Source organism: Phyllostomus discolor, chromosome 9, assembly GCF_004126475.2.
Source record: "Phyllostomus discolor isolate MPI-MPIP mPhyDis1 chromosome 9, mPhyDis1.pri.v3, whole genome shotgun sequence".
NCBI lineage: Eukaryota > Metazoa > Chordata > Mammalia > Chiroptera > Phyllostomidae > Phyllostomus > Phyllostomus discolor.
This window is the reverse complement of record NC_040911.2, coordinates 77,057,234-77,084,722: the sequence shown is the minus strand read 5'-3', so window position 1 is coordinate 77,084,722 and position 27,489 is coordinate 77,057,234. Positions and strand designations below refer to the sequence as shown.

The 27,489-nt window shown below is 36.3% G+C and overlaps 1 protein-coding gene across 2 annotated transcripts in view; it reads left to right on the top strand.

Annotated features, from left to right (window-relative positions):
- PLCB1 (phospholipase C beta 1) overlaps nt 1-27,489 on the top strand; it is a 660,986-nt gene that overhangs the window by 433,818 nt on the left and 199,679 nt on the right. For both annotated transcript variants that reach the window (XM_028524211.2, XM_028524212.2), the window contains exons 5-9: nt 9,795-9,874; nt 11,681-11,734; nt 12,827-12,902; nt 19,973-20,073; nt 21,293-21,459. In XM_028524211.2, coding sequence (XP_028380012.1) covers nt 9,795-9,874; nt 11,681-11,734; nt 12,827-12,902; nt 19,973-20,073; nt 21,293-21,459 — 478 coding nt within the window. The remainder of the gene's footprint in view (nt 1-9,794; nt 9,875-11,680; nt 11,735-12,826; nt 12,903-19,972; nt 20,074-21,292; nt 21,460-27,489) is intronic.

Sequence of the window (27,489 nt, the reverse complement as noted above, 5' to 3'; positions counted from 1 at the left end):
ACATGTAATTTACCAGGTGTCACAGTGCCACCCTAGCTACTGGGGAGGGTGGAAAACATACATTTTTCAGTTGGATATATTTCTGGCCTAAATAACATCGGGCTTCTGTTAGAAGGGGAGAAAATGGATATTAGCTAGCACTTAGCATCGGGTCCCACAGCTAGTGAGTGGTAGAGCAGGGTTCTGAAATCAAGTATATTTTTAACTAAACTGGCAAAAGCATTGATAGTGTAAAGGTCAGTAAGGAGCATTTAATTTTAAATTAGAAGACAAACACAAATTGTCTTTTAAGATTCACCCTTCCATAGCCTCCATTGGTAGTGTGGGTTACCAAACATGAGATAATTAGAGCCAAGGCAAAGAATAGTTTTCATAGTAGAGGAAGGACTGACAGGATAGGTTCACTCACCAAGAGCCAAAGACCCCTTCATCTGAATAGGAAAAATCTAGCTTGCAAAATGGTTTAAAATAAGCATATGAGGCATAATTTACATAATTTAAAACAAATGAATTTCCCAATAAGAAAAATTATATTTTAGCCAAATGCCATATACTAAGTTACAAGTTAATGAAGAAGTACCTGTATGTAGTTCACTAATTAATTTTCAAGGAATATAGTTTTAATTTTGTCAAACACATTTTATTTAACAAAAAAGCAGCACCATTTGACTCCCAAGAAATTCTCATTGCTCCTTTGTTTCAGTCAACATACATCTCACTAAAGAAATTAGCTGTTTTTTTCTTTTAAAATCATTATCTATCTGATTTCTTCAAATAGAATTTTTTAAATAAAATAAACAGTGGTATCAATTATACTTGTAGACCCTGATTACATACACTTATTTTCTTCAGTACACAGCACTCTGGCAGATGCGAACAAAGTAATAAATAGCATGGAAACTGCTAAGCTGAGAAGACATAACAGCAATTGTTTTCACAAGTAACACAAAGCTTTTGAAAAGAACCATTTCAACAATATAGCAGACTGACATGAAAGCCATAGAAATGAACCTTTGGCGTTTCATATGGTGGGCATGCAATTAGCATTTCTCAGTTGTACAAATGAGAAGCCACTCAGCAAACTAGCAGAGGGAGCAGAGGGTGTCTCCTCAGCTCAAAATGTTCAAAATGCGCCTGAGATTCACAATGATACAGCTGATATCCTTTCATCATGAAAAGATAGCCAAAGCAAAACATCTGTCTTTTCTACTCTGTGCCATGGATGTTGCTCTATTGGGGGTTTTATTTTTTTCCTTTTGAAGAATTCTCTTAATATTCATTTTAACTTGATTTCACCACATTAAACTTTTCCCATTGGTCGGGGAATATCAAGAGATGTTGGAAGAGGAGTAAGGGTATAAGAGACTTAATACCTCTCAAAATTATTTCAAAATGTGGATCCTCACACATTCCAAGATGTACCTCTTCTCTACTGCACTTCCCAGCACGTGGACACTTCCTAAGGCCATCAGGGTACCATTTCACAAAATGGAGCTTCACTTATCTGGGGAAAGATAGTCAGGCAAACGTTCTTCACAATACAGTCCAAAACATGAAACAAAGCATAAAGTGTGTCTATGTTGCTGACACAACTGTCCTGAGCCCTCATACCAAAGTGTCTGTACTTTATTAATTGGAGAGCCCCCCAGACTTTCCAATTACACACAGTACTCCAAAAGTTTGCATAGCCTGTTCCAGTGTAGTTTGGTTTAAAGTAAGAAAAATGTAATGCCATTATTACAAGTCCTGTAGCCAAGAATGGTGATTGAATACTCATAACAATAGAAAATACATTAAAATAAATTCAAAAGGCATAAACTATCAAGCATAAGTGTAGTTCTCTTTCATTTACATTTCTTCCCTCATGCAGTCATCACAAGCCAACCAGTATGGATTTATTGCCTATTTTATAAAATGAATGGGACACAGAACCGTGAGAATGTATATTTCTTTCATCTGCTTTGCCACAGTACTCTTATGAAACATATAACTAGTTTTTCTATGCTCTTCTACCATTCTGCTCCCTGCTTCTCCCCAGTTCCAATGGTTTGGTTTGCATGGACACTATTAGGGTATTACCTTGACTGTTCTGGAAGTATACCAATTAGAGATCTTTCCCAGGATTTTTCATTCTGCAAGTGAGAAACCACTCTGTCTAGTGGTGGGAGGTGCCATATGTCACATCTCTTGGTAAAGTTGGTGGCCGTGGGGAAGAAACTGGGTGGTAGAGAGAAAAATGCCCTGAGGAAGAGACAGCAGTGAAAAAGCAATGAAGAAATTCCTCCTGGCATTCAGGCCCCAGATTTCTGATGGTTTTGTATTACAAATATATTCTTTTGTTACAGTTTGCCCAATTTTTCCTTTGGTTTCAGGAAATAACCCCTTGTTCTTGATAAATTCTCCTATTTCCTAGGCTAGTCTGAGTTGTGGTTCCATCAACTGTAGCCTGAAGACATTTGAGTCACATAGTCTGAATATAATTATTCACCCTTACGTGACATTATTTGAATAGGATGACTGTCTAGTGTCCCGATGATGATAATATTGGGTTCCAAAATACTTCCTGGTTTTACTTTTGTTTTGGTAATTACACTGTATTTGACAGCCATTTCTTTTTAAGTATGAGATAAGGATGAAAACATTTTGGCTTTAAAATATAAGACCTTCATTGCCACCTAATACAGAGAAACTACCAGCAATTTTACCAAAATTCTAAATCCCCTATATAGTATCATAAACACAGTGACTTCTTAGTCCTCTCTGTTTTCAGTGAAAGTTTTTATAGCTCATATGCCATCTTTCACATGAAAAAATGCTTCACTGTGCCATGAAGACAAATGCTCGACAAGACCAGTTCTGATGCATGCCAGCAGGTGAGAGAACGTGCACAGCCAGGCTCTGCAGCTCGGAATGAGCCACACAGTGTTCTCATCCAAATCCCAAACCGCTCCCCACAGAGGACCAGAGGTAATAGAAATGACACCATTATTGGAGTAGAGGTTTGCCAATAAATAAAAAATAAATAGAAAATGATTAAAATTGCTAGGGCCTGCATATGTCTTACAATTATTAAAATAGCTTGTTTTAAATTCTTATACACTCCAGGAACCTGCTAAAAATTGATTAAATATAGTAAACTGAGGCTTCCTAATAAGGCATTTTTGGAAATAACCTGCTTTTAAATTTGTCATTTGCTACTCTTTTTGCTTCATTTGGGTAACCACTAACTCATAATTATTTATGTAATTATATAGTATAATAATTTACACACACACACACACACACACACATATATGCAGAGAGAGAGAGAGAGGAATTCAGTATTCCTTTTGGAATGTTTTTGTTTTCCCAAAGAATCTTCTGAATGAATACATATTTTTGAGAGCAGAGGTTAAACTCTGCCTTTTCTTTGTCATTCCAGGTGCCTGGCATTAGTCAGGCCATGATCTGGGCTCCTCAGTGCCACGACACCATGGGTGCCATTTACAACATGCAACCTTTGCGTGGCACTTCTCTACCAATAAGACTAATACCCCCCGCTGACCTGTGTTTGAGCTCAAACCAAACAAACAAACAAAAACCCTCTCCTTTTTAATGACAATGGCACGAATATCCTAAAATAAAAATGGGGTAAGAATGTGAACAGAAAATTTGCAGAAAAGAAAGTAGAACAGCCCCAACATACCTAAAGCAATGCTCCACCATGCTAGTAAACCAGAAATGCCAGTCAAGACCTGTGCAAGGGCCACACTGCATCCATCAGGCTTGCAAAGTCTTCTAAAGATCTGATAATAGCAAGTTGTTGAGAGCATGGGAAAATAAAAGCTCATTGCCAATAGGAAAGTACAGTGTCCTTATCACTTCAGTGAGCAAGTAGCAGCATCTGGTACTAGGACGATGAATGGATTCTAAGAATTCATCAGGATATCCATCCTAGTGAATCTCTTAGATGTGCCTTAAGGCTACAGGAAGTATGTTTGTGCAAACAAACAATTTTGAAGGAAAAAACAATGAATGTTCATCAATAAAAAATATGAACTCATAAATTGTACATTCCTACAGTAGAATAGTATAGTAGTTAAAATAAATTTAATACATCCACATGCAGAAACAAGGACAAAATGTTGGTTGCAGGTATCCATTAGTCAAAGGATACATACAATGTGATATGTAGTATCATACTTATGTAGTATTTTAAACATGGATGGTCCCATACCAAGGAGTGGCAAACTTTCTGTAAAGGAGCTGGTAGTAAATATTTTGCACATTTGGAGTCTCTGTTGCAACTACTCATACTCAGCTCTGCCATTGTTCTGTGAAGGAAGCCAGAGACCACATATGAATGAACAAGTGTGGCTGTGCACCAGTAAAACTTCATTTTCAAAAGCAGGCAGCAGGCTAGCTTTAGCCTGCAGGCCTTAGTTTGCTGAACCCTGACCTGTACCCTTCTCCTCATAAGTCTCCATGAAAATAGATAGTATTGGTATCTACCTTTCAAAATGAGCTTGCCTCTGGGGAGAGGGAGAAGAATGGAGTTGGAGAGAAGCACAACACACAATTATTCTGCATTGTAATATCCTAAGGACATATATTTTTTTACATATTAAAACAAATACGGCAAAATGTTGACATTTGTTCAATTTAGATCTGTGTTAGTTACACTGTTCTCTGTATTTTTATATGTGCCAATATATGTAAAGCTGAAAAAGGAAAGAGAAAGTCAGCACACTAAAATACTAAAGATAACGTGGACCAGGACAATGGGAAACAAAAAGACCTGAAAGAATGATGTTTCTTCCAGAAGACCCTGTCTTTGTCAGTACACCCTTGGCAGTTACAATGTAGGACAAAAAGTTAAGGGGTGCGAATTGCCAATGGAGAAACTATTGTTCTCAGAAGTAGGAATTCTGTTGAGCTGCTGCATGGGTATTTGGATCTAGGGGAAATGTGAATCGTGCTATTATTGACTCTCTCTTTACAAGCAAGTTTAAGTTGAATGTATGACCTATCTCTATCAGAGTTCAAGATTTTGACCTGCATTTTGTGACTGACCTCCCCTCTCTCTCCATCTTATCATCTCTCCTGACATTTCCCCTTCACCGTTTGTAAAATGGGCTGGTAATAATAGAATATATCTCATAGGGTTGTTGTGAGGATTAAATAATTGTTTGAAAAATGCTTAGAATAGTGTCTAGCCTACAGTAAGCACTAAATTGGTGTTTTATACAGAAAACAACTAGGTGGATTTACTTATCTTTTTATCTTGCTGAGTTATCTGTATCAGCAACCCAAAAATTCTTTATGACAAAATGACTGAAAGCACAGTACCTATGAGTATAAGTATTAGGGCCCATGAAACAAGCAATCTAATCCCAAACTGTGACTTTTATTAGCTCTGAGGACATAAGTTTTATAAGTGCTATGAAACTGAATCCTTATCTATAAAATGAGGCTAAAAGCAGTACCTACCTCCTTGAAAATAGTTGTAAGAATTATGATATTGTATGCAAAGAACTTAGCTCAGTGCACAGTAAGCTCTCAAAAAATACCTGTGGGAGTGATTGAGAGTCATGAAATAATTGTTGGTAGTATTAAACAAACACATAAACCCTGTGCTAAGTATGACAGAATTTAAATAGCTTTAGAAATAAATTTTGTGACATGGTAGGACAACTTGACTATCTATAATGTAGAAGAGACTGACATATTAACTGCACCGAAACCTGGGGAAGGGAATTGCAGAAATAATCTCGCAGAAGTAATATTTAAACATGCACATTTACACTCCAGATGAACCTCCACAGAAGGCGATCCTTAGATCCATTTTCATTAGTTCGGGTCTCTGTTATCTCTTTTATGAGAAGAGATTGATCACAAGCGGAAAATGTCACTTAAGGAGCTTCAGGGTTTAAATAGCAGAGGCTGAACCAAGCTTAGTGGCAATCATTAGAACTTTGTCTCTGAAAGTAGAAAACAAATCCTCCAGATTAAATAAGAAGCTGTCTTTCTGAAGCCAAACTAACTAGGGCCCAGCTCCGGATTGACGGTACTGCCAAGCTTGGATCTGTCTACCCTGTGGAAAGCATGCCATAATCTCATGATGAACAGAGGCTCCTTTAAGCTGCTCTGGCTTCATCTCCTTAACCATGTTGTTTTTAATACAGCCTTACGGGCTTTTGTATTTTCTAAAACTAATAACCAAAGTAATTTCTTTATTCGCTTGGAAACTGAGTGGACAAAGATGAGAATAAATGCTTCCTGGAACACCTTGTTATTCAAAATGTTGTTTCTGGCCCAGTAATGTGTTCATATTTTAATAGGCATAAACATATAAAGGTTTCATGAAAAAAATGCAGATTTTTTCTGCGTTCTGAATCAGAAGATCTGGTGTGGGGCCTTCAGTCCTACATTTCTAACAAACTTTGGGTCAGTGCTGCAAGTTGACTCTAGAATTTTGTTCCTCTGTGGTATGGTCCAGCATAGACCTCACTTGGGAGCTTGTAGGAAACAGAGATTCTCTGTCCCCTCTCCAGATGTCCTGTGTCAGCACTTACATTTCAGCCAGACCCCCAGTGATCTGTGTGCATAGGAGAGTTTGAGAAGCACTGTTCTAGAACATATGTATGTGAGCCAGTATCTCCATGACTTTGGTTGAACATCTCTTGTTTACATAATGTAGCTACTATTGGTACCCCAAAATCTTGAAATATGTTATCTTGTTGTAGCAGGTTCTAGCAATGCTCTGCCCATATTCCCTCTTATTCCTTTGCCATTCTCAAACACATCACCTCGGTGGACTTTTACTGCCAACAACTAGCACCTATGTCTGTGTGAGCAGCTTCCTCTGGATGCTGGGACCCTTTTTGCCTATCACGGAAAGTAGGAAGTGTCTGGGGTTCCCTCCACCCAGCAGCCTTAACCAAGATTAACAGGTACAGGAATGCCATACTTCAGGTCCCTTGCTCCTGATCAGAAAACTCAACTTTTGAGGTGTGGTCCACACAGGAAAGAATTAAGCCAAACTTAGCATTCTGCCTTCTTCCCATGCCAGTTCTGCTCACTTCCCTATAACGTTTCAGAGAACACTTTGTAATACACCCAATACTCATAAATTCTTGTCTCAGGGTCTGCTATTAGGGAATCCAAAGTAAGACATGTTGTTTTAGCTCAGTGTAAAATAGTCAGGGACCAGTACCAAACCAAGAATTGGGTTATTTCTAAAGTTCTCAGCCTTGGCTGTGTAACTTATTTGGTTAGAGCATCATCCCAATATGCCAAGGTTGAGGATTTGATTCCTAGTCAGGACATATATCAGAATTAACTGATCAATGCATAAATAAGTGGCACAACAACAACAAATAAGAAATAAACAAACAAATTAAAAATAAATTTTTCTTGGTCACTTCTTTTTTTCCTGAATCTTTGGCTCAACTTGGATTAGATCTCTTGTGTATCTCAAAAGGTTGCAGGAGGCCAATGGATTCTAGGAATTCCATACTTGAAAATTTAGATGGTCACATTCTGAGAATGTGATGAAAATAAATTATGCTTTACTTTCTTAATGAGCCAACTGCAGCTGTGCAATGAAGAAAAGGATGATGTTCTCCTGCTCCTGGCTTTGTAAAGGATCCATGGAAAGGGCAAGGGGTCTAGAAAACCTACACTGACCAATGTGGCAGCCACAGCCACCAGCCACACATGTGGCTATATTGAGTGCTTAAAAGGTTGCCAGTGCAAACTGAGATGAGCCATAAGGGTAAAATGCACACCTCATTTCAAAGACTTAGCAGATAAAAAGAATGTAAAGTATATTAGTAATCTTTTGTTGATTACATGATTAATAATAATATTAACATTTTAAATATTGAATTAAATAAAATATATTATTAAAATCAGTTTCCTCTATTTCTTTTTACCTTTTTAAGTGTGGGTACTAGAAAATTAAATGTAGTTCACTTATAGTGGTTGGTTGTATGGAAAATACAATAATAAATAAATAAATAATAATACAAGAATACGCTCTCTGTTTCATGTACTCACAACTATAAACCTACTTTTACCCTACCCTGTATTTCTATTGGATTGGATATAATACATGCCTTAGTTCTCAACCAAAAGGTCAGAACCAGCTAACTCTCCCCAACTCTTTCTAATTCCTTCACTGTACCTATTTCTGGTGTGGAGTTGACCCCCAGTAAGCATACAAAATTGTACATTGCCCTCCATGGTAAATAACTTTTACCAATGCATAAAGTTGCTGTAGAGCTGGAAATGTCTAAAGCTTGATGCTTAGCCCAGAACATATTAAACCAGAATCATATTTTTAAAATCAGTGTCAGTAATTATTACTCTTAGTTTGAGATCTGATTTGAGGAAATTTTATTTTGCAGCTGTTAAAAAGTTATTTCTGTGATTCTCTGTGTGTCCATCAAGTTTGGTAGTCAATTATTTGGCTTCAGTCACATTATTCTGCATTGTCTTTCCCAAGTCCTCCACCAACAGTGTATAAATAGAGTTCCAAGTCCCACCTGGATGACCACAACTTCCTAATTGAGTTCCCCCTGTGTGGTTTCACAACCTCAAATCCATCTTTGACATGGCTGCCATACAATCTCCCTAACTCACAGTCTATGCCATAGTGCCTTCATTTGACACAGTAAAAAGTAAAAGCCTTTTGGTGATATTATATTGTTTTGCTAAATTATCTTCAGATACCAGAACAGACATTCAATGCTGTTTATACTCTGGCCCCTATTTTACTTCTTTGTTGTTGTTATTGCAACTCCCCATTCTTTTTCAGTTTCTATTAGACTTCTTACCATTCCCTCCAAGTCCTGCCATGTATGCTAACTTCTGTTTTTGTCTCCCAATTTTATCTGCTTAGAATGCCCTGTTCTTTTTCCCATTGCTCTATGCCCACATTCCTCAAGTCCTGCCTCAAATGTTACTGTATTACATGATGGTGTATTATCACTGCCTTAAGTTAAAAGATAGAAAACAAAAGACCAAGAAATAAGAGTAAAAAATAACAATATTAGGCGGAAAAACTGTTAAACTAGAAAACATGATTTCATTGAGGAGAAAGCCAAGTGAGCAATAACACTGGATAATTAGATTACTTAGCTCTTATGTCATCTCTTAGAGAATTTTCCTTTTTGGACTAGAATGTTAATGGTGTATTCAAAATTGTCATCCAGAATAGCACTTCACCTTTATTTGTAGATTTGATCTTTTCCATTTTCTTGAAAACCAAGTGAGATCCCTGGTGAATGGTGTGAGGTAGGGACTAAGATTAGGAAGAAGTGGAGGACTGACAGAGTTAAGGGAGGCAGAGAACTGGATACTGTGTGATGTGACTGTAACTGGTTTAGAGAACTTCTAGAACTGTAATTAACATTTAAAGATCCACTTTGGCTTGAGTAGTAAAGTGGGACAATTACATTTACAGCTGTGTTGAAATATATTTGACTATATTTTAAACTTTTCTAAAACTCTTTATCTATGAATAGTACAAGAACACTAGGATGAAGTGTTCATGTGTTGAAAGGCAACATACCAGTTTCCTGTCACTGGGGATTGTTAAAAAACAGGAAAATATTGTTTATGTGTAAAGAACATTTTCTTAGGAAAGGAGTAGTTACTCAGGGACTTGAATTTAATTATGTCATTTTTACAAAAAAAAAACCCTTAGGCATACAAATTGAACTAATTTGTCTTGCTGGTAGCCTAGTTAAACATGTGTCTAATGACTGTACAGTATTTAAGCTAATACAAGTGTGATTTACATTTTCCAGGAATGGACAAATGAGGTTTTCAGTTTGGCAACAAACCTGCTGGCCCAGAACATGTCCAGGGATGCATTTCTGGAAAAAGCGTAAGTAGCTCTAATTTTATTGCTAAGGGTGTTGCTTCTTCTGAGTCAGTTTCCTTTCTCCTTTGTGAGCCTTTTGTTTAGACTGCACTGGCTTCTCACATTGATAAACATAAATTTCCCTTTGGGATTTGTTAGAGGACTGATTTCTCCAGGGTTTGACACTGGAAGACTTCCAAAAAAGACCGCTCTTTTCTTTGAATTGCTCACCCGTGTTACCCTGATCTCCTCTGAATGTCAGTGTCTTTGGCACACAATAAGGAGACACTTCCAAATCCTGGCATCTATGCTCAGGTCCAAAAAAATATATTAATTTCAGATAGTCCTCTGTTTCTACATTTGCCTGTGTCATATCAATTATTAATCTGAGGAAGAGAATGAGCAACACATGGTATTCATCTTTCCAGATTCTTAGATCTCTGATAGATGCTACAATAACTTCTCTTAAATCAAATCAATAGGCTGATGTCCTGATTCTGGACCTTACAGACAGTCACAGCAAGTGTCAGTGACAAAAGAGAAAGGAATGAGCAGAATAAAAAAAAAAGAAAGAGAAGCAAATCAGAATTACCCAATCACAATGGAATTACAAGTCTTTCTAAAAATTATTTGACTGAGGAGAACAATGATTTCTGCCTGATAAGCCTCAGTGAATTGGTGTGCTCACTTTGTAAGCTATGGATGCCCAAGAGATGGGCAGCCGTGAAATCAAAACCAAACTGGAAATATTTCTAGGTAGTCCTCTATTTTATTTAATATCTTTCTCTCTTCCTTCTTCTTCTGTAAACCGTACCCATCATTTCAGACCTAAGACTTCAGCCCACACTTCTCTCTTACTCTTCTATGAATTCCTTTTAGTTTGAGTCAGTACCCCACAAGTCTTCACTGAAATGCTTTCTTAATCATCTCATGTCATCTCCTTAGCCATCACCTTGATTTTGACCTTTCATATATGCCTCCTCCTCTCTCCCTTTCTTTCTACCTTTTTTTTTTTACTGTCTTTGATCTTACCATCCTTATCCAACAGACATTTCTTAAACATCTGTTGTGCCAGGCAATGTTAGTGGAAGGCAACACAGAGATAAATGTTTTATCTGAAACATAGCATGTTATAGCTGGTAAAACGTCTCTTTGGCCAATCACTTATTATCTATTACAAATATCCATTCCAGACAGGTGTCTTCCAATGAATAGCTGCCACGGACACTATAGAACATGTATTTTAATGACAATGTTATGAGCATTTCTCTTGTATGTACAACTAGATGTGAGACTGCTGTGTCACCATGTGCAGTTTCTTAAAGTGGTGGTCTGAATTTACCCACCTGTCAGCGGAGCCTGAAAATTCTGCTGCTTCTCTCCATCCACATGTCCAGCAACAGTTGAAGAGTTAAATACAGCTTTATTCACACAATGGAATATTATTGTGAGTGTATAACTATAAGCAAAAAAACAAAAACAAAAAAACAGATGGATCCCAAAAACATAATACTGAGTGAAAGAAGCCAGACATAAAAGAATGTGATTCCATTTATATACAGTGCAAAAACAGACTAAAATAATCTATGTTATTTAAAGTCAGGATCATGGTTCTCTTTCGGAAAACAGATTCTAGAAGTGGGTGAGAGAGGGGCTTCTGGGTGGCTACTGGTGTGATACTGTTCTATTTCTTGGTTTGAGTACCAGCTGTAGATAGAGACTTGGGCATTTTGTAAAGATTCAGAAAACTGCACATATGCAAGAGCCTTTTTCCAATGTATTATACTAGCATTTTAAATATGAAACACCATTTTTCTGCTTCTCCCACAGCTATACTAAACTTAAGCTGCAAGTCACTCCAGAAGGACGCATTCCTCTCAAAAAGTAAGCTGCCGGAGTATTTCTCATCTTTCTTTTTCTTCTTCTCAGACATTGCATTGAATCCATGCCATGCCTCTGTTTTGTTTCTCCACTGGCCCAAGTGGGAGCATGGAAGTGCGACGTCACCCGTCCTCCCGCACACTCCATGTTCACATCAGTGCATCTGGCTTCCTCTGAGAGGTTTTCCTGGGTTTCCCCTTTCTGTGGCATCATTTTCAAGAAACACTAAAGCAAGAAGGGTGTGGAGGGAGTTCGGGAAATCTTGCTGATAACCGAAAAGATCACCTGAGATTAAGAACTATTCTAGAAATGGAAACTGGGTAGCCATGGTGTCTCTTTGCACCAAGATGACACTAACTTGAAAAACTGGAAAGCAGGGGGTTACAAACACAAATATCAACTGAAGCCAGGCAGGGAAAACAAAAGAGGACACAGGCCAGAATCAGGAAGAAAAGTGAAGAGTGAAATCCCATCTAAAGGAGACAACAACTCAGCTCCACCATATTTCCTGTGGGACTAGTAGGCTCCAGACACTACATTTTCTACTGTTTCAACAGAATCAATAAATCCAAATTATTATATTAAATGGCCTAGTACTTAAGTTACTGTATATTTTTAAAGGCCAAATCACTGACCAAAGAAAGCACATCTTTAGATCATATTCAGTCAAATGCCTTTAACCTTTGCTAACCTTTGCTACCAGTGGACTCCTGTTAATATAAAAGTTAAATAATTAATTATTATTAATAATATTAACAACATACACCTTTAGAGCAATGAGTAGCAGCAAAGGGACAGAGTTGGCAAGGATATTTATTTTAGTACTTAATTTTAGAGACTATTTAATGCAATGTCTTTTTAATTGAGTCATCACCATTGTCTGAAAATATTGATTTTATATTAGACACTTTGATTATAAAAAGCACATGCATCAGTCTTTCAGAACAGATGTGCAAATGCCTGGAGCAATGGGGAACTTTTATTGCCTTAAAGCTGAATGACAAAGAGGTTTGACTCAATGGAATGTCTTTGGTTGACGCCACCTACAAGTGCTGTTCCCCAGCACCTCTCACGTGTTGTGCTTTCACTTTGCAGCATATACCGTATGTTTTCAGCAGATCGGAAACGAGTTGAGACTGCTTTAGAGGCTTGCAGTCTTCCATCTTCAAGGGTAAGCATGTTGCCTTTCTAAAATTCCCACTACTAAATAACTTCAAGTAATCATACTAAAATATGACTTGTCCCAATGCTACTCAAATATGTTTTTAATTAAGAAAAACATAGGGCATATTTGTTAATATTTATAATATGTGGGATCACTGTAATTATATTTTCCTTCACCTCACCCCCCTTACCCCAATATGTTAATCCAGAAAGACTCTTGTCTCGTATAAAAATATGTTGACCAAAAACTATTAACATTATCAAGAATTTAAACTTCTCAGTAATAAGTCCTTTCCTGGTGTCCCTTGAGATATTAGCTAGTCATTATGGATTATGATTAGGAAGATATTTGAAATATAAATTTCATCTTATCTCACTCTTTTTAAACTTCTCATTTTAAGAGTTCAAAGTTAATAAGCAATTAGTATAGCAGTGCATGTTTATAAAGAAGTATATGTACATGCTCTGCAGGGCTGTGCTCAAAAAGATTTTGCTGAGGGGGTGCAGGATCAAAACCATTTAGAGACTGCCTACTTCACTCGTGGGGTGGAGAAGTAGATGAGAGGACAAGTGTGTGATATGCTTTTTTTTTTATGCCCAACATATTCAAGGCGCTTGGTATATGTTAACCACCTGAATCAAAGTGCTTTGCCTTCATTTCAATGAGTTTCTACATTGCTGGCTCTAAATTTATTTGTTATCATTGTATCTGGAAGAAAAGAATCTATTTCATGAAGCCTTTTTCTCATGCTGTATGCAGAACTCTCTACTACAAATTATTTTTACCCTGGCGTCTAAGCAACAAGTAAGCACTTTCCCAAGGATAATACTTACACTGTAAGGAGAACCCCTGAACCTCTTGAAACACACTGACAATGTTCAATCACGCTGAAGGAAGTTGAGGAGCCATTCTTAAACTTGTGATTAAATTATGGCAAAGTGTGAGTGCCATTATTAGATTCACCAGTCAATTCTTGTTGTGAATATTTTTCAGAAAAATTAAGTTTAATAATGACTTTGGTAGGCAACAAAAAAACAAGAAGAAACAAGAGTGCCATTCCACCACCAGTTTCCTGCTGTAGGTGAAAAAGGATGATGATGCTGCAAACCCTGGGGTGAAGCTGTGGAAAAACTCCCAAAACATTTGAATCTGCACTTTAATAAGCAAAATGAAATGATCAAACTTGCTTATTACTGCCCTTTCATTAGATGCTTTGGAGTAGGAAAGATATAACTGCCAAGGTGCTGTCATTAACTCAACAAATGTTTTCTTGAACTCTTACTGTGTGCCCTCGAGCACTAAGAATATGGTAGTGAACAAAATGAATGAACATTTCAAGGACTATAGAGTCTGGGGGTGCTAGTCAAACACCTTGACTAACACCTGTACTTTGGGGGGAATTCTCTGAGAAAAAGGAATGCCATTGAGAGTAAGGGAAGCTCACTCCAGAAAAAAAAACAACAATGTATGCAAAGACCTGAGGTTGGAAAGAATTGACCAGTTTGAGTAACTGAAAAAGAGACCACTGCATTTACACATAAAAAGAAAGTGTGAGAGATTAATTTAGAAAGACGAACAAAGAATTTTTTCCTCTGTAATTGCTCCTGATTTTACCTTTATTGGATAACACTTGTGAAATACAATTATCAAAAATTTTATTATTATAAATCTAGTGAAGGGAAAGAAGGAATAAAAAAATAAAACTGAATAGAAAGTCAAACCCATCAATCAAATTCTCTGTAAATTGCAATTTTCTAAACAATTGGATTCTGAAAATTCAGTCAATAAATATAAATTGAGTTTTTATGATCCACTATGTCTATTACAGGCTTCAGACCTATGTCAACTGGAGACAACGTAAAAGGAAAATGAGATTCAAATAACAGGAATCATGTTTAAATTGAAAAAAATTATCTTTAATAAAGTAAATGTTATGACAGTTTTCTAAAAACAAATTGGAAAACTTTAAAAACTATAATCAAACTCCATCATAAAGTTTTGAAAGATCATTATTCATAGTAAAGTATGCTTTACTCAGAGGAGTTGCAGAAATAGAATGCTTTAAAAGATCTTAAAAGCAAAGACAGTTTTAGAGCTAGGAAATAAATACTTCTACAAACTGACTATATTTTAAATCCTTGTTGTAATTTCATATCTACAGAACAGTGGCTCTAGAAAATATCCACTAATTAGCAAAAAAGATTCTGGATATACTGACAAGAGGTGTTTTAAATACTACACAGAAGAAAGGGTTATGTAAATGGTAGATAGTACTGTATATCAGGAGCCTCACTTCTTAGCCAGTGGCCATTCAAACTAGATTTAATTGTGTTCTGTAAATAGATACATTACCAGAAACACAGTGGATATCCTGTTGAGATTTTTTAAGTATTATCTTTGTTCACATTGTTAGGGATAATTAATGCACTTGAACTTGTGTCCCGGCCAACATGATCCACTGGAATAACACATTCCTTTAGAGGGTACCCCTTTAGAGATTACAGTTGCTTGTCCAAGTTATTTTAATTGTTAATAAGCAGTACTATATCTAAAAAGAGAGACAAAGCAATTACTGCCCTTCTATTAATAATCTAAACACATTTTCCAGCAAAACCTTTGAAGACCTTTGCATACTCAGAAAATTACCACTTTACCCACAAAGTTTCTGAGCACTGAAAATAGTTCATTTGCACCAAATTACCTTTGATTTAAGACTTATTAACTTGAAAAGAGCTCAGTGACATTTGGAATTGTATTGTAGTCTTGGCACAGCACTGGCATACATGTTTGCATTATAATGAAAAAGATAAGGAATAAATCTATGTGTTTTTTTTAGATAACAAAGTTTACTGGAGTTATGAATATATGTGCAATACCTATGGAAATAGTATTTTTTGGATTAAAGGAATACTTTAAATTTTACTAAGGAATACTATGAATAAAACTAATAAAAATTTCTCACAAGATAAATGTAAGATTTGTCTTTCTCCTATGTCTTACATTCCAAATATAAATAAAAAATATAATCATTTCTGTAGCTGTGACTCTTAAAATTACTAATATCAAAATTCCATTTTAAAACCACATTAAGAGGTTTATTATGAGTAGTTTCCTGCAATTATTTTTTCTGCTCTATGGCTTACTCAACTTTTGGCCTTTAGATCAAAAATATTATGAATATGTTGAAACTCTCAATTTTCTGAGAAATAATCCATTGTTTTGTTAAGATAAAATATGTAAAATCTGTAAAATTTATTGAGGTAAAACTCTTGATTTGGTAGAGTCTGCTGTAATAAATTAATACATTTAAATAATATTTTCCTGAATGTTAAATACCTGTTCGTTATAGAGTTATTCTTTAATCTGGAAATGTATAGGAGGAAAAACAAAACCACGTCTAAAAATTGATGTGACCATTTAATTTGCTAGTTCACAGTGTGTTATGGAATCAAGTGACCTGGATTCAAACATAACACCTCTCCCCTCCAATATCACCAAGGACCTTAGACAACTTTTTTAACCTCTCAGCTGTTAGTGCTCACATCTGTAAAGGTGGGACACTAACCTTGTCAAGATGGTTGACTTGAGATTAAATGAAAACAGTCAAATACAGCTCCATCTGCTTGGCATACAGTAAGTATTCAATAAATACTCATTGCTATTATCCTCTGAGTATTTTTCTTAGAGGTGTGGGTTTTTTTCTCATTATTATTTTTGATTTGGCATGTGGATATGCCATAACCACATATGGAATATGGAAATACAGATGCCAGCAGTACTACCAGCAAGTCTTTTTAAAAAAATATTTTCCCTTTTGTGATTCTTTGTATACAAGAAAGGGACTGAATCAACTCCACTTTTAAAGTTTGCCAGTATTTTGCAGTTTCTGAAATAAATGTGCCTGATCCAAACTATGTTGACCTTCTTCATTTTCCCTCCAAAAAGCTCTGATAATAGCAACAAATAGTCATGGACCATCTGTTTTCGTATTGGAGGCATGAAGTGGTAGGCCAGCTCCTGAACTGTGGGCAGAGCACCTAAGGTCTTGTCCCACTGCCTGGTTTCTCCAACAACATTGATTGGGTGTATGTTACATGCCAGGCATCATGCTGGGGACACAAAGGAATTAAACAGATATAGTCCCTTCACTCAAAAGCTTGGTCTAGTAGAAAATTAGAAATATAAAAAAAATTAAGGGAAAACTATGATAGATGCTGTAATTAAGGTATATAAAGGTGGATTGTGGACACACAAAAAAACTATGTGTCCTCTCAAGATGGTATAGTCAAGGAAGGGTTCACAGAAGAGTATTTAAACAATGGGTATGATCTTTAGAGTATGGGCCCTTGGGCTTCCTTCTGCTCAAACTGGACAAAATGAATCTGTTCCATCTACTTCATTAAATCATGAGATCCAGGAGGGGAAAATATGTGAATAAGCTTTGTGATTTTCAGCCTTGCTTGAAATGTAAGGAATAAGAATCATCCCTAACTTTTCCCTACATATCTTTCCTATATTCTTTCACTTTAGCTTTCAATGATGCTCCTTTTTAACTCACTTTTTCAAAATGTTTTCACCCATTGACTCCAAAGGCTTTAGGGTATCCTCATCAGTCAAGCTGGGCAAAAGAAAAATGAGACAGGGAAAATCAGCTATATTGAAATATTTCCTATGTGTTAACATCCAACTGGTAATGATAATAAATTGTGTTTGTTTCAGATTATCTCATTAAATTGTCCCTTTAATAGGAAGTCCTAATTCACAGCTGGTAAATAAGCAATGGTTAGAATCTTACTAGAGCATATTGTTATATGAGGTTATGTGTCTGGAATCTTATGTAAATGACTGTAGCTAAATCTGATCTTTTAAGGGAAACATATAACACACAAGTCCTTGCTATCAACTTCCATCTTTCTCATAAATTCCATTCATTCATTTAGTAAATATTTATTGTGCACCTGCTGTGTGTTCCACACTGGAGATAGAGCAGTTAACAAACAAAACACAGGTCCCCGCTTGTGTAGATCTATAGGCTGGCAAGTAATAGAATCCTACAGCTGGGAACACAATCCAATTAAATGAATGTTGAAACATGAGACAAGCAAGGTGTGATGGTAGCACAGATGGAAGACAAAACCCTCTCTGAGTGGAAGAAAAGGCTCCCAGAGGAAGAGATTTTAACAAGAAGGGAGGAAAAAAAGGGAGGGTCAAGAAGGGAAGGAAGACAATTACTGATATCCTTAGATAAAATCCATTTATATGTGTGCTGGGTAAGGTTGAACTGGTGAGAGGGGCGAGCTCTAAATAGTACCTAAATAGTAGGGAGGATGGAAGAACACCCACGGGGTTTATAGAATCCAATAACGCTGGATGCTTGAGTTGGCTAACACAGCTAGTGAGTATTTCTTTATTATTGATTTTTAAGTCTTTCTCTTCCCTGTGTCTCTCAGCCACAAATAGAGTAGAGAGGGTCACTTCTAGCTATCTACAAAGCTACTTAAAGAGATATGGGTATCTAAGTCACAGAAAGGATGACAACTGAAAAATGTACATCTTCTAGGCAAAGGATTTCTTTCATCTTGTGAATCAAATGGAATTTTGGAAACCAGTTTTACAGGTTGTACTTGACTCCATTTTATGTGGCAAAACACCAGTAAAATTATTCATGGAAACTTGCCACTGCTCTTGGATTTGGTCACTTGTGCTCATAACTTCAAAACTGATGTCCAGGTAACTAAGCTTAATGGCATAATGCATCTTGCTATGTATAATGATAAATGTGTTGTTTGATTGGCTCAAAATTCTATTTTGCAAAATAGATTTTCCTGCTCTATAAGTGGATTTAGTAAAGAAAATATTATTTTGTTTGCTCATTCTACAAATATGGCAGTGAGCTAAGTGGTGAGCTAAGTTTTCTTATCTGTTAGCAAGGAGTGTACAACTTCAGACAATAATTTTTCAAAACTTCTATAACAGTACATTTCAAAACCTATGAATATGGTAAAAGGAAGGATGTTTTCTTTGGTGTAAGGGCTTGAAAATAAAAATACTCATATAAACACATACCTGAAATAGGAAAACGGCATAAAGAATATCCTTCCTGTTAACAAAGGCTTGAATACATGCTTCCGGTTTCCATGGCAGCCCGACTACACAGAAAAATAAGTCACAGAAGTGAATTTTTATGTCAGTGATTTGTTTCTCACACAATAGGACCAGGAGGAGTCACTGAAAAATAATGATTCCTGTCTTATGAAAACTGTTTTACAACTTATCAGATTACTTAAACCAGAAAGAACATTATTTAGGAAAAGAAGATGCAAAAATGAAATTTATCTTTTCATTTTGAAAATGTCTGTCTCTAGTTACTTTACATTTTTTAAACCAATGTGAATGTTCTTCATGCCTCTGATCACTTAAAAATGGTTAAAATGGTAAATTTTACACTATGTATATTTTATCACAATAAAGATGAAAACCAAAACAAAAAGCAAATTAAAAATATGTTAAAGAGATCCTGTTATTACTAAGTCTAACTTTACTTTAGAAATGTACTTAGGAAATTGCCTTACCCTGGCTGGTTTGGCTCAGTGGATTGAGCACTGGCATATAAACCAAAAAGTCACCAGTTCAATTCCTAGTCAGGACATGTGCCTAGGTTGCCGGCCAGGTCTCCAGTTGAGGGTGTGTGAAATGCAACTGTTTCTCTCTCACACCACAGTGTTTCTCTCCCTCTCTGTCTTCTTCCCATCCCCTCTCTCTAAAATTAATAAATAAAATCTTTTAAAAAATAGAAAAAGAAATGGCCTTAACATCCCTTTAGGAGAAGAAAGCTCTTACACTTAAATTATAATGAAAAAGCAACAAAAAATAAGGCTTTTAATATCTCAAAGCCAATGATCAAATGAACCCCACAGGCCTCATAAATGGCTTCATTAATGTCCTCTGTTTACCCTGACCCAATAGAAGAAAACAGGAAGGAAGGAGGGAGAGAGGGAAGGAACAGAGAAAAGCAGGAAGGGAAGAAGATAGGAAAGAAAAAGACCACTTACTGACCCTGTTGTTTTATTTCTCAGAATGATTCAATACCTCAAGAAGATTTCACTCCAGAAGTGTACAGAGTTTTCCTGAACAACCTTTGCCCTCGACCTGAAATTGATAACATCTTTTCTGAATTGTAAGAGGATATATTTTAACCCACTCTTCTCCAGCTTCAGGGGTCCTCGGGCTGGTTAGGGCAGGGTTTTGAGCAGCAGAGGGAGAGGAAGAACGTCTTGTGAACTATGGCTAATAGCAGTGCTACCGTGTAATTGTTGGAGACAGTCACACATCCCCACCCCTGAGGTGCAAGCAGTGCTTTTACGTAGTGCAAGTTTGCTTTGATTTGTTTCTGGGTGTAGCTGTTTCAGTATTCTCAGGGGCTCATCGTGGTTTGAAGACTATGGCTAGAACAGAGGCAGCTTGGTAGAGACTGACTCATGTTGCAGAAAGAACTCTGAATTGGGAACTAGCCATCTTACCACTCTGAATCACATTAGTGAAATGAGAAGTTCAGATCATGAAAAAGCCTCCCAGCTGAAAATTGCTTGCTTTTACATTAGAAATTACATAGGCATTATTTTTTTTAGTGAATGAACAAAATAAGAAACAAACTAAAACACTAAGGCAAATGTGGGTAAGTGACAATTTATTTTCTTAATATACTGAAATCTACATGATAAAAGATAATCCAAAATTAATAAATAAAGTAAGGATTTCTTCATATTGAAGATAGGCAAACAGTGCTGCTTAGAATCACATTGGATATATTCACTTGCTGATGTTCATTGCCATCATCTATTTATTGAACACATGCAATATTTGTACCATAGAACTTGACTTTGGGCTGTCAACAAGATTAAAATGTGAAGCTTGAATCAAATTTTAAAAAAGAGTTACAGGCTCCTGGATGAAATGTAAATTTAATGAAAAGAAAAATGTACTTATACACATTGTTTACTTTTTTAGTGATAAGTAATAATTACATCTTCTAAGTGATTAATCAGATATGAGAATTTGATGGCTAATCCAGAAGTTTAGTATCATAATCAAAATCAGCCCATACCTCTGTGTTAAGTTAGAGTGGTGCATGGCTTCCTACTGTAGATTTTCTTATGTATTTAGTATTGTTGAAGGTCATTGGGATTTAGTGGCAGTGATTGCAAAAGATATTTATAGTTTATAGAGATGCAGCAATTGCAGTGGAGCAGTCCAGAGTTCTCCAGGCAAGATAGGCATTTCAGTAAAACATGCTTTTACCAGGTACGGCAAGATTTGACTTCTCTGTAGCTAAATGCAAATATGTGGATGAGACTTGGTGGAAAACATTCTAATTTATGGTTTTGAATTGTGTTTAGTGGTGCCAAAAGCAAACCATACCTTACCGTTGATCAGATGATGGATTTTATCAATCTTAAGCAGCGAGATCCCCGGCTAAATGAAATACTTTACCCACCTTTAAAGCAAGAGCAAGTCCAAGTATTGATTGAGAAGTATGAACCCAACAATAGCCTCGCCAAAAAAGGTCAGTCCACTCTGTCTGACACCATAGGGAAGTTCTGGTTTCTAATTGTGAATGTGTCACGCACTGGTCACTCTCCCGCATTTGTTTGCATGCTTTCCTTTCTGTCTTAAATCACTGGTGGCTCAATCAAAAGTAGATTTTTTTTTCACCCTGGCTGGGTGACTCAGTTGGTTGGAGCATTGTCTCATACACCAAAAGTTTGCAGTTTCAATACCCAGTCAGGGCACCTACCTAGGTTGCAGATTTGATCCCAAGTTGGGGTACATATGGGAGGCAACAGATCAATGTTTCTCTCTCACATTGATGTCTCTCTCTCTCTCTCTCTCTCTCTCTGAAATCAATAAAAAACATATCCTCAGGTGAGGATAAAAAAAGTAGATTTTTTTTTTTACTTTGATATGTGATTTGTGTTGTTACATATATGCATACATGTAATATATTTTTTAAATGTCTAACCATTTATTTTTTAAAATTTATAAGTTGCTCTTTTGGGTCTGTTTTAAGATATTCTAAGAAGTGATCCACAGATTTTTCTAAATTTCTGAAAACGAAAAGATTAGGTCTTTATGTCATTCTAGTTTATGTTATTGACAAACTTTAAAATATTATAAAAATTTGACTTTTTATGTAAAAAATATAGTATTTTTAGGAAAAATAATGAGTCTAAAAATTGATATCTGAAAGACACCTCTAAGTTGCCTGGAAATTCTTTAAAAAATTATGTTTTAATTTGGGAGAAATGAATTGCCAAAATAAGATCATGATGAGTTGATTGCCAAAACTTTTCAATGATATGTGGCATCATTGTCCCTGAAAAGGATCTTTAACTATTTCTTTACCACTAAGACCAAGCCTTGCCTGGACTGAGACACCTTCACTGCAAAAATTGATGTGTTGTCACTAATGCTATTGCAAATTGCCTGGATATTCCATAGGGAGGAAAGTGAAGTACAATTAACCAATGCTAATATGCAGGCAATTTGTAAGTAACAGAAATAGATCTAGTAAGCTGAGAATTAATAAGAATGGTTATCATAAAAGTAGATTAAAAAGTTTTTCAGCACGTTGTATTTTTTTCTGGAACTGGTCCTCTAAATGAAAAATAAAGTATTTTTTAAGTATAAATTAAAATCATAATTAACTTTATCCTACAGATTATCAGTTTGGAATTTATAGATCACATTTTTTAGTATTTATTTCCTTGGTCAAGCACTTTGCCTTTGTTGCTGCCATCATTCTTATTGCTGCCAAGGTCAGTCGAAGGAAACAACTGACCCAACAGTATATGTGGGCATTGCCAGGCCTACCGCTCTAATCGTACTTAGATATGATGCCCTCTTTTCCCTAGTGCCACAAAGGTGGCTTTCCTCCTTGTCATTCAGCAGAGAGCAACTCCTTGGAGATTTCTCCCAAAATAGCTGACAGTTCCTTTCTGAAATCCAAACTTCACCCAAAATAACAGCTTTATAGCAGATAAAACAAGACTTTTAACAAATGGTTAGCTTTTGACACAAGGAAAACAAAAAGCTTTTGTGAAACCAATGAGGCACCTCAGAATCTAAACTCTACCCTTTGTCCCTCCCTTCACACCACACTGCTTCATGCTTCAGGTGGCATATGATGCCTCCATACAGCAATTCTGATGACTTGGATGGAAAAGCAGAGGATACAAAGAAAACAATTATAATACATTATTGAAAAAGGTGAATCCTGGAAGAACCAATTTTGATCTAATAAAAATTAAGTTGATACATCTTAGCATTTGCAAGAATATTTCATGCCATCTTATAGCTGTGCCAGGTAAGAATTCCATAATCATGACAGGCACACAAAATTCAGGTATATTTAAAGTAGCAACACTATTTTTCTAAAACTTAGTAGGATTCATAATGAAGATTCTGTGTCGACTTTGATGTGATTTTTTAAATCACAGAATTCATTTCTCAACCAGAAAACTCCAATGAGACAATTGACTTGAGCTCTTTCACACCAGGTCATTTTGTTTGCTGCTTTGGCTCTGTTTATGTGAACAAAGAAGATTAGAGAAGATTTATTTTGTTGACTATTACTTCACAGTGAATAGGCTGATGATTTTAAAATCCTTATTTGTAGGAATAAGAAATTGTTGGGTTAGACATTAATTCTTTAGTAGCTAAGAGTTTGAAATGTTTTTTTCCAAAAATAAAAATGTATTTTTAATTTGATATTGCAATTTGACTTTAAGATCTTTTCAGGAACTCACTTTGTGTCTTCTTAAATCCAAAAAGGTACAATTACAGGAAGTATTATTTGACTTCAATATGGTGACTGATGAGCAAGGAAATCAGCTCTCTTTTATTATGTGACTTTCAAAGTGTACATTAACATCTTTCCAAAAAAGTAAACCAAGGCTTTGAGGTCAAAATATTTACCTAAGTTATAACAGCAAGGTGTTCTTCAAGAAAGCAGAGTTTTTGAATTCCCATCAAGATGAAGGTGAGCATGCCTTGCTTCCACACACAACTATAGCAAAAAATAGAACTAGCCTACAAAACAAATTTTACCAACAATTGTCATAAAATTGAGCTGTGTGGAAGTCCAACAACCAAGAATTTAAAGAAGCTACATCCAGATAAAGAAATAATAGTAAAAAAAAGAAGAAGAAGAAGCCAAGAAGCCACACTCATTGAGACTAGAAGGAGGGGTAGAGAAGAAGAGAGGCATGGAGAGGTGTAGAGACTCAGAGTGATGCAGAGAGGTGCAGAGACAAGAACAGGAGGTCTCACATCCATATGTGGTAGATAAAAAATAGGAGGGTTACTTCAGAAGGATAGATCTCAGCCTCAGTCTAGACCACCCAGCCCAAGGTCCCAACACCAGGAAGATAAGTCCCCATAACTTCTGGCTGTAAAAACCAGTGGGGATGAGAGCAGCATAAGAAGCTGTGTCCTCTTAAAAGGCCTGAAATGGACTTAGGACTCAGGAGGACCCACCCACTCTAGGATTCAGCACCAGGGTAACAGCTGGAAGGACACCAGTAGCACATGGGGAGAAAGTGAAGTGCGAGTGGAGAGACACTTCCTCCCAGGCAAAACTCCAGATGCCAGGCAGCAACATTGTCCTCTCTGTGGGTTCTCCCCCACATAGAGCAACAGAGCAGTGATATGGGTTGCCCTGCCTTGGCGATTACCTAAGGCTCTGCTCCATACAACTTAATAGGTGTACTAAGACAGCGAGTCAAAGCAGCTTTACCCAATACACAGAAACAAACACAGGGAGGTTGCCAAAATGAGAAAACAAAGAAATATGGCCCAAATGAAAGAATAGAACAAAACCCTAGAAAAAGAACTAAGTGAAATGGAGATAAGAAATCTATCAGATGCACAGTTCAAAACACTGTTTATCAGGATGCTCCAGGAACTCTTTGGGTACTTCATTGGCATAAAAAATACCCAGGCAGAAATAAAACTTGCATTAAGTGAAATAAAGAAAAATATACAGGGAACTGACAGTGAAGGGAAGGAAACCAGAACTTAAATCAATGATTTGGAGCAGAAGGAAGAAATAAACATTCAACCAGAACAGAATGAAGAAACAAGAATTCAAAAAAATGAAGAGAGGCTTAGAAACCTGTGGGACAACTTTAAACATTCCAACATCCAAATCATAGGAATACCAGAAGGAGAAGAGGAAAAGCAAGAAATTGAAAACTCATTTGAAAAGATAATGAAAGACCCTGGCTGGCGTAGCTCAGTGGATTGAGCTCGGGCTGCGAACCAAAGTATCGCGGTTTGATTCCCAGTCAGGGTACATGCCTGGGTTGCAGGCCATGACCCCCAGCAACTGCACATTGATGTTTCTCTCTCTATCTCTTTCTCCCTCACTTCCCTCTCTAAAAATAAATAAATAAAATCTTAAAAAAAAAAAGAAAAGATAATGAAAGAAAACTTCCCTAATTTGGTGAAGGAAATAGACATACAAGTCCAGAAAGCACAGAGGGTCCCAAAGATGGACACAAAGAGAACCACACCAAAACACATCATAATTAAAATGCCAAAGGTTAAAGATAAAAAGAGAATCTTAAAAGCAGCAAGAGAAAAGCAAAGAGTTACCTACAAAAGCTTTCCCATAAGACTGTCAGCTGATTTCTCAGGAGAAACTTTGCAGACAAGAAGGGACTGGCAAGAAGTATTCAAAGTGATGAAAAGCAAGGACTTACAATTACATTACTCTATCCAGCAAAGCTATCATTTAGAATGGAAGGGCAGATAAAGTGGTTCCCAGACAAGGTAAAACTAAAGGAGTTCATCATTACCAAGCCATTATTATATGAAATGGTAAAGAGAATTATATAAAAAAAGAAGATCAAAGTGGCAAACACTAAAATGACAATAAACTCACAACTATCAATAATTGGATACAAATAACAAACTAAGCAAACAAGCAGAACAGGAACAGAATCATAGATATGGAGATCATTTGAACAGTTATCAGTTGGCAGGGGGAAGAGGGAAAATGGGGGGAAAGGTGCAGAGATTAAGAAGCACAAATTGATAGGTACATAGACAGGGGGATGATAAGAACAGTATAGGTAATGGAGTAGCCAAAGGACTTATGTGTATGACCCATGGACATGAGCTAAGGGGGGATCACTGGAGGGAATGGGGATACTAGGTAGAGAGGGGCAAAGAGGAAAAAAATGGGACAACTGTAATAGCATGATCAATAAAATGTATTTTTAAAAAGAAAACAGAGTTTTTAACTTTCAGTCAACTGGTTAATACATTTTGATCAATAAACACATAAGAAAATAAGTAGGGAAGTTTAATATTACATTATGATTTTTTTCTGCTTTAGTTTTGACTAGTTTTTTAAATATGCCCACACATTAATTAATTGAAACACAAAATCAGTCTCATTCATCTGAAAAAGATACTTTCATATTGCATATATTTGATAAAATACTAAGAATAACATACATATATTATTTATATATCTTAAGTTAACTTAAGATACTTAAGTTATTTAAGTGTACATATAATCTCTGATATCAAGAAACACATTTTAAAGTAGGAGTTAAACAAGGAAATAATACACAAAGCTAACTTACTTAGTTTTTGTATGCATTCTATATGTTTTATATGAAAGGGAGCATAAAATAAAATGAAAATTTTTCAGTGTGGCCAAAAGCCTAAATGCTAAAGATGACCATAAGTTAACTGACTAAAATTAAACTTCATGGCCCTGACCACCGTGGCTCAGTTGGTTGGGCGTCATCCTGCAGAGCATAAATCGCCTGTATGGGTCCCTATCAGGGTACGAACGAGAGGCAAGTGATCCATCTTTCTCTCTCACATCAATGTTTCTACTCCCCCTCTCTCTAAAAACAAATATGTACATAATTTTTTTTAAAAAATAACAAAGCTGTACCTCATGGAAGTATGAAATGAGTGCAGGAAGAGAGATGATGGACTTCGATGATTCATGGACCTCCTGTCATTAGCATGTTGGCCACATTCTCACACCAGAATTTTCATTTCTGGAGATGTATATGTTGGTTATAAATAATAAGAGGATTTATGTGTAGTCTCTGATGCAGAGGGGGCCAGATGTTCACATATTTGGGTTCCACAAGAAAGGGTTTGAATTTTGTTGCAGAAAATACTATTCTAAAAGGAGTTTGGTTTATTTATTTTCACTTTTTTACAATTTAAAACCATACATTGAAAACAGCTGTGGCCACAGGTCAGCGAATGTGTCTTCTTTGTCACGCTATTGGCCCTGCAGACCTGAATATGCCCAACGCAGGAATGCTCGATGACCATGCCTCTTATAAACTCACAGGTCATGAATATCAGAGTTTGGACTAATGTCTCCTGAGCAGTCATTTTGATACTTAAACTCTTTAGAAGAAGGCCACTGAGTAGAACTAGCATGAAAAATAAAATAGCTACATAGGGGCCTTTGACAACAGAATGTAGGCCTCTAGATTCAACTGATATACCTGTAGATGAACATCAAATTCTGCTCAAATAAACCACTAAACCAAAA